At 36.9% G+C, this 9,044-nt stretch overlaps 1 protein-coding gene across 1 annotated transcript; it reads right to left on the minus strand.

Annotated features, from left to right (window-relative positions):
• Positions 1-2,140: 2,140 nt before the first annotated feature.
• LOC114519793 lies at positions 2,141-3,526 on the minus strand. The gene is made up of 2 exons (XM_028539970.1): positions 3,415-3,526; positions 2,141-3,117 (listed from the first exon to the last, which is right to left on the minus strand). Exons 1-2 carry the CDS (start codon positions 3,461-3,463, stop codon positions 2,141-2,143), a joined length of 1,026 nt encoding a protein of 341 aa, XP_028395771.1. The 5' UTR covers positions 3,464-3,526.
• Positions 3,527-9,044: the final 5,518 nt, after the last annotated feature.

The raw sequence follows: 9,044 nt of genomic DNA on the forward strand, positions 1-9,044 counted from the left end.
CCTGACAACGATTCCACCAATGAAAGAAAAGAGTTCTCCTTCGTTTCTAAGTAACTGTGATTACTGTTACGCAGAATAGATCTTGCCAACAAGCAGACGTTGTGATATTCTGATTCAAGAGACGGTTTCATTCGCCGCGCGTTTGTATCTAAATGTTCCTTCTGGGCAGGCTCCTCGCGTGAAAATCTTGGACATTCAAATTTCGCGCCCTGTTGATCTTCCTGCGGTACTTGAGACTCTCTTACATCTGATAACAAGGCGCAATTCTCGATTTCAAACTCAGAATTATCGAAGCCGTTGCAATGATTGGAAACTATTTACTTGTCAAGTGTTGTTCCGTCACGCGAAATTAGTGGAATAACTGCTACGGCGAAGTCTAATAGGTCATCTGTAGTAACAGGTTTGTTTTGCGTTTGCCTTTGCTTCGCGTAATCCAATGTCAAATGCGTCAAATGGCATATTTTTAGTGGATCATAATTTCTTCCTTTAGCATTGACCAAAATGTTAATGGCAATCTGATTTAATTCTTCGGCTTTTTCGTAATCGTGTAAATAGACACAAACGCGTGCCATGTGCATCAAGCATTTGGCTTTTTCCAGACTCGTGCTTGGCATTTCTTTCTTCTGTTCATGTTGTTCCCAGCACTCGAGAACATGCTGTTTCATAGTTTCCAGCTTCTCCCTGTGGGGGTCGTGCTTGGTGTAAATTAAAATCTTAGCGTCTTGGAAATTCTTGCAATGTGGTAGTGAAACGGGTCTGAAGCGTGAATTTCAAGCTCCATATTTAGTGAACGATGAAGAAATTCGAGGGCTGTGTGGATTGATTTTTTTTCGAATTCAACAAAAACTCGAGTGAAAAGAATCGACGCCATTTGTTCGTTGAGGTATATGTTTACCAAACTTGAATTTTTCCCCGAAAATTTTTCCGAAATTTCTTCGTTAATCTTCGTAGCTTTCAATAACAGGTCCTCACTTTTCAGCAAATTGATAGCGATGAACTTCTCTGCCAGAGCAATTAAGAGATAAACGCAATTGAAGCTTAAACTGCTCGCCGTTAAATATTTTTGCAACAGATCATAGGTTTGATCAAAGTGCTTTCGCTGTTCATTTTTCACTTGTTCTTCAGTTAATGAACTCTCCCCAGCCTTTGAGCTGGCTTTGTCAACCAGTTCTCCCAGTTGAAAGTGTAGATCAATTTTATGTCGTATGTCAAACTCCGAAGTTAATGCAAGTTTTTCGCACAATTTGAGTGCTTTAGTCAGATAAATTTGTGATTTGTTATAGTTTTCAAGCTTAAGCCACCTCATTCCCAATTCCTTTAGGAATATCAACTTCTCATCGTTGTCATTCAGATGAGAAAGATATTTTCCAGCCTCGTCCATATAATTGGCTGCTTCAGAAGACTTATTATTCCGAATCACAATATAGGAGATAAGTAGCAGTGTTGATACGATGTCGATTTTATTCTCTGAAGTTGCGAGTCTTTCATTTAACAATGCCTTATAGTGTTGCTCTGCCTGTTCCGTGAGACCTAATTGAAACAGACATAACCTTCCGAGACATTCCAGGTAATAGATTTTGTATTTTCCTCGTGTTTTTTCGAGTCCTCGATAAAGTAATAGTTTTGCTTCGAAAGTTTTACCCAAATTACTGTACGTAGATGCAAGAAAATATGTCGTTGTGGCTTTGTTCGCTTCCACTTCTTCGGCATTTGCTAGAATTTCGCTCGCGTTTCTGACACATTCCATTCCAATTATTGCCATTAGACATAAAAAATGACACTCTACTCTGAATCCAGGTCTCTCGTCTGAATCTTTACCCAAAAATAAACCTTTCTCGGAATACAACATCGCTTGTTCATAATTGCCCATGACGCCATAGGACAGTGCCAATAGGCTGTAGGTAGCCCATATCAGTGTGATTTTGGATTTCAGTTCTGTGGATGGAAGTAGTTTAAGTGACCGTTTGAGATAGAATATGCATTCCTCGGACATTCCTAAATCAAAACACACCTTCCCAAGCAATGCAGAAGTTATGGCGGCATGTATGTTCGGATTATCGCCAAAAATAGTTTGCTCCATTATGAATGCTCGTTTTAGACATTTGTAAGCTTCACCTATTTTCATTTGGGAAATAAGTGCTCATGCGAGAAGGTTCAAAACCACAATGATTTCATAGTCCTTTGTTGAGCCAATACACATATTCTTCAATTCATTCACGTGGTTATCTAAATAAATATCATCAGGTGGTTCAAGGAAACCATGATGCCATATCAGATTTGTCAAGTTATCCCAATTCGAACAGTCATCGTCTTTGGTCTGCCTGAGCATGTCCTTAATTTCTTTCAATCGCATCTGTATGCTAATATTTCCCGGTTCATTCTCAAGTGCACGCTTGTAGCATTCTGACGCAGCGTCGTAATTTAGGAGACGACAATGAATGTGGCCTTTTATGGCATCAGAGAAACTGAAGAACGTTGTTTGTGCTAAATCTTCTGAGGAGTTCTTACCGTCATCACACAACCTTCGCAGTGATTCGTACAGTGGAGTGGACACATAAAAAAAATGAAAGAGTTCTTTTTCTCCTGGAATATTGTAAGCAGAGGTGGCGTTCCCTGTTGTCCCTTTTATTGCCTCTTCTTTTTTCCCAGCAGAAAGATAAGTGCTCAACCTCATCTTCAAGGCAATTGCTACAGCACTGGCTACGTTATCTCTGGCACTGGGAGTGATCACATTTCTCTCACACAACTTGTCAAGAGCTTCAAAAGATCCTTTTCCTCCGACTTCAAACACATTCGAAAGAGCTACCACCACACGATCAGTTGAACGATAGATTTCTTTCTTGACATCAAACAATTTCCCATCGTAAGTTGACAACATTGTCAGAATCTTTGGTTCTAACGTTAGGCCCAAGGTACGTGGTTCATATTTTGACATGTCTTTTTTGAGCGTACACAGTCCTCGGCACGATCCTCTCGTCGGTCTGATTCTTAAGAAGTCGTGAGCACAGCTATCCAAGTCACATGGTTCACGCAAGGTCTTCTCAAGCTGTTTGTTGTATTCATCCAGTAAAGCGTGTCTTTTTTCGTCCAGTGGCACAATAGTTAAAAGGATTTCACCTAATAATGATATGTAATATTTTGTTTCACAATAGATCATGAATAGCAATTTTGATAATAACTTTGAATAAATCATTGCTTCAATACTGCCTTAGCATGACTACCTCTAATTCTTCTCTTCTAAAAGTTTGGAGATTCTCCCCTTCTGGTTTCAAAATCGCAGCAGCGAAAAGACTAGGTTGTTTAGGGTGGAGACTGGAGACTTTCAATGTAACATATTAGTATACATTATAAAACAATACAACTCCACATTGGTATACGGACACTCATTTTTTATAGCATTGAAAAGAACCTTACCGAGGCGAGGATCCTTCTTGTACCAAAAGTTGCTCTGAAAATTTACCATTTCAGTGGGGCTGTGAATGAGCTCAAAATCTTTTGTGTTGCCCAAAGGAGTCTTGCTTGCCTGATCGAGAAGTCCATCGAAGGAAAGTCCTTTTGGAGTTACATCATCATAAAACCAATCTCCTTTCAATACTTCAATATCCATGCAAGGTAGGATGGTTTCTCCAAGGTTGATTATCTGGAAGTGATTGAAGATCAGAGAAAAACTGCTGTTATTATTATCAATTTGTGGTCATAACTCATATTATAATACAGTTCTCCACTTTATATGGGCCCGTTCACACTTTATAATGTTTATATCAGCCATTATGTAGGGATAAAATGCAAAGAAGTATACATGCGACAGCCATTTTTTCCTAGTACTTTCTGGTCATGATCAGGGCCGTAGCTAGACCGCTTAATTGGGGGGGTGTATATTCATATTTTCATGTTTATATACCATAGGAACAATAGCATACAAAAGAAATCATTCGGGCATATGACGTATATATGAATATGCACCACCCCAATTAAGCTTCTAGCTACGGCCCTGGTCATGATTATTATTTTATTAGTGTCGATTCTGAAATTTTACCTGGAAATGAACAAGATTGGTTAAATTGCGGAGGAATATTTTAGACTGTTCGTCATCAGATCTGGTTAGTATGGCCCACTCTAGATCAGAATATGGTGTCATCTCTTCTCTCGCTAATGATCCAAGTAGAATGACTTCGTATTCGCATGGCGGTTCACCCAAGACTTCTAAACACTCTTGAATGATATCTGCAAAAAACTGTTTCATTTCTGACGCGATTTTTTTGTATAAAACTCTTACATCCGAGGCTTGTTTGATAAATACTTTTCGAAGATCTTCCTCATTTCCTGTTTCAGCATCGTATTTGCCGTTTATGACTTCCAGTTCTCTCTTGGACTCCTCTCGTAACTGTTTTAAGGCGGCTTTTTTACATTCAAGATTGAATCTACAGCGCAGGTTGTTTCCACCAGTCGCTGCGATTAGACTTTCTTGAACATTTGAGATTTTCCCAGGTAAAATATTTTCATGAGTCGTCGCAAATTCACTTTCAACAGTACTTTTATTAAAACAATTCCTTACGAAATTGTACAGCGACGCAGCCTGCAGTAAATATTTTTGTCTTTGAAGTAACTTCACGGTTTCGTTTGACGCTTTCTCTCGAAGGACTTCAGCCAAGTGATAGTAAGGTTCTGGGTTTCTCTCCTTTAATGCGTCTTCATATTTCTCTTTTCGTATTGCTTTTCCAGCATATTTCTCTGCGATATTTATCTCTCCGTTCTTCAATGCTTGTTTTGATATCTCCAAGAGCTGCTTAGAATTAAACTGGAAAATAAAACTTAAGATGAAGAGCTAACAAATGGATAACATTCAACCGTTGTCTGTTCAGACACACGATATGACGTAATTTGTGATAAGAACAAAACGAAGTGGCCACGTACAAGCCAAGCGGGGCGAGTGGTCACTTTTGTTCTTATCACAAATTACGTCACACCGTGTGTCTACAGCTGAACAGACAACGGTTCATTGTTATGCGGAAAAGATCCGAAATTCAACAGGGAAATAGCTTCCCAACACTTTGAAAATTGTCATAGTAAAAATTTTGCAGATATCACGCGTACATATGCTATTGGCTAGCTAGAATTGCTATTGTCTTAATACGTGCTAAAATATGATTGGCTGGCAAAATAAAACAAAAGATGACTGATGACTGACATAACGAATTTATCGTTAGGATTATCAGTGACGTCATTCCGTGCGTCTGTCCTCTTATAGATAATGTCTCTCGACCAATGAAATTGCTTGACTTTTTAACGTTATTATATAAAAAAAATTCGAATTATTACACATCTCAACATGTCATTTTGACACGTTTCATACTTTAAAAGTGTAATTAATGGTGGCTCTTTATGCTTATCACGTTTTAGCGTACTCCAGTGTGTGTGTATACATATAGCGAGGTCCATTTATATATTCCTGTTTGGTACGATACGATAACGAAATTGATCAGCACTACATAACACTGTCCTGATAGTGAAGATATTGAAAACATAGTTTTCCTTGACAAGTTTTCTTGACCAGTTCACTTGCTCGTGTGTATGACGAACAAGTTTTCCTTGACAAGTTTTATTTGCTCATGCATGTGTACGCGAAAAAATTGACAAATTTTTCTTCACGAGTTTTACGATAATATATGAGCCATGATGAAATGAGTATAAGACCGAACCTCAAAACAAACAGAAATGATAAAACTTCAAAAACCTGCCCGTCTGTACGGGCTTAAAGCCATTGCGTTTTTGCAGAAATTAAGAAATTTACAAGGCTTCTGTTTACAATTATACAGCCATTAATATAATATCGATACCTCTGGAAGATGATTCCTGCTTCTTTTATTTGCCATTACATCAAGCATATAATGAAAGCCTATTTATATAATCAGTTGTTAAAACTTAACTCTGAGTGTATAACATTTTAGGGAAAAAATGACTGTTAATTTAAAAAATATTTTACCTTGTGTAGTGAAGTGTAAGAAATATTTGTCGGCATATTCCGAATGCAACACTCCTGCTAAATCACAAATTAGATTACATGAACAAAATAGTCAATTTTATTAATTTTAGGATTCTTAATTAATACCAAAATTTTTGACTTCTCAATTCGGGTACCACGAAATCTGGCATAATTCTCTTTTATATATATATAACTTTTTACTGAGCTTAACATTTCCAATCCTAGTTAATATTCCGATCCAGCATAGTTCTATACCATTGCTATAACCTGCATGACTTGGCCCAGGTTCATCCATATTGAATTGTTTGCTTTCTTCACTAAAATTAGAAATTTGAGCTCAGTGAATGAGAAAAACTTGAGTAATGAATATTTAATTCCAGAAAGTCTGGAATACTTTTATTTAAAGGTTAGAGACTGTTGTGAGTGTTTTGTTCAAAAATAAACGCACGCGCTGACCATACAATGAACAAGAAATTTCAATATTGAGTTCATTGTATGGTCAGCAAGTGCGTTTATTTGTAAACAAAACACGAACATAAAGTTTGTGACACTTTTAATATACAATCTGAGTTCACTGATTTCTGCAATGATGATCCAAGGCAAGGACTATATTTATATAAGAAATTGAGATTGAAAAGACAATCAAAAAGGAAGGAAAATCAAACAGTTCAACTATTTATTATCAAATTATCTGACAAGCATAAATTTACATCTAGCGCGAGTATATAGAGTTGAGTTAAGCGGTTGCTTTGTGAAATACTCAGGACGCTAATATCTTTTGCTATTATTTTAGCGAGAAATTCTTCGATCCCGTTCTACAGAGATGCGCTCTTGTGCGTGTTTAGCGAGACTGATTTATTACTCAAATTTACAAGCCGTTTTATACCCTAGCTAAAAACAATTATTAAGATTAGCGTAAAATAATTTAAAGAGTGCTACGCACTAGGCGAGTCTATTTCCTATATAACAGAATAATTTCTCTAAATCGTGTTCGTCACTGAGGCATTTCCTTGCGCTCCTATCGGAGACCACATGCATAATGTGCGCAAAACATTAGCGTGACTAGGCGCTATACAGTAGCCCCCTGCTAGTGCAGAAGTTAATGAATATTAACAATAAACGATGGAGACATAACGCACGGGAAAATGAACCTGTCAGCCAGATCTAGTTTTTCGGAAAAGGGGTTCACCTTGCGTGGTAGAAGTTGGGGAAGCGGAAGTCGTTATATGCATTATTTCTTATATCATATTTCGATCAAATTGTTTTTGCCGAAAATATTATTTGTGGAAATAAGATTCACTAAAATCCTGTGCTTGTATGTATAAATAAAGTGATTAATTTGGGTCGACGCTTTTTTCGACCCGTTATTTCATTATTCCAGTACACTTCAACAATCAAAATATACATTCTTACCAAAAAAGCTTGTCTCTCCTGTCGTCAGGGTTCAAAGGCTTGCATTGTTCGACGATTACATCCTTCTTCGAGTATTATAAGGTCTGAACGTGAGAGTTTTATTTATGTGTGTTTATGTACGCCCGGAAGAGTGTGATAGACATTTCCTCGTAATACAATTCCTGGTTATTTCCGTCACATGACCTTCATTCAGAAGGAAATTTAAACCTGAGAGACATTTTCTCGTAATACAATTCTTGGTTATTTCCATCACATGATCTTCATAAGGTGGCCCAAAAGAGCCATATATAGCATAAGTACCAATAAATCAACGCATTCATTATTAAATGCAGGCGAACAATTATACACACAACGCAAACAAATAGTCAAAACGCAAGTAAAAATAGTCACAACGCAAGTAAAGATAGTCACAACGCAAGTAAAAATAGTCACAACGCAAGTAAAGATAGTCACAATGCAAGTAAAAATAGTCAAAACGCAAGTGAAAATAGTCACAACGCAAGTACAATATGCTATTGGCTTGTATAATATGCTTGTATATATGAGTGGTTAATTTATATGTCAATTCGTAACCTTTTACCGACTATAATTGATCGTTCGATTATTTTCCAGGAGTTCGGAACAAATTTTATTAACGAATAGTGCATTATTGAGGTCAAAAGTTGAACAAAAAATTACGCCTTTTGGATTTTAGCCCGACCAACTTTTTTCGTCTCATACAAGTTCCGCGAGTGTAGTTCTATCCAGTGAGAATGTCAATCATCGACTCGGTTTAGACTGTTGCAGCAAATTTTAAGTTTCGAAGAATTAGCCATTTGAACTTTTTTCACGCAATTGAATACCCTTAAAGAGAACTCGCTGGCAATTAATAGTATTTAACCGTATTAATCATTATTTGGAATAATTTGGAATGCTATACCTGCATTGAAACTGGTTAATTTGGTTGGAACTTGTAATCTTATTGAAAAACGCATTTAATTGGAGGCAAACGCATGCTTATATTGAAATTGCCCAAAATGTGGTAGTAGGAAGGAAGGGATTCGCTTTCAACACGGCGTTTTGACTATTTGCACTTGCATTGTGAATATACTTGTACTTGCATTGTGACTATTTGTACTTGCACTGTGACCATTTGTACCTGCATTGTTATTATTAATATTTGTACTTGCGTTGTGACTATTAATTTTGAACTTGCATTGTGACTATTTGTACTTGCATTGCGACTATTTGTACTTGCGTTGTGACTATTTGGGTACTTGCATTGTGACTATTTGTACTTGCATTGTGACTATTTGTACTTGCATTGTGACTATATTTGTACTTGCGTTATGACTATTTGTACTTGCATTGTGACTATTTGTACTTGCATTGTGACTATTTGAACTTGCATTGTGACTATTTGTACTTGCATTGTGACTATTTGTACTTGCATTGTGACTATATTTGTACTTGCGTTATGACTATTTGTACTTGCATTGTGACTATTTGTTAATTTGTACTTGCATTGTGACTATTTGTACTTGCATTGTGACTATTTGTACTTGCATTGTGACTATTTGAACTTGCATTGTTAACTATTTGTACTTGCATTGTGACTATTTGAACTTGCATTGTGACTATTTGTACTTGCATTGTGACTATTTGAACT

Source organism: Dendronephthya gigantea, unplaced genomic scaffold, assembly GCF_004324835.1.
Source record: "Dendronephthya gigantea isolate DGI-Jeju-01 unplaced genomic scaffold, DenGig_1.0 000014F, whole genome shotgun sequence".
Taxonomy (NCBI): Eukaryota; Metazoa; Cnidaria; class Anthozoa; order Malacalcyonacea; family Nephtheidae; genus Dendronephthya; species Dendronephthya gigantea.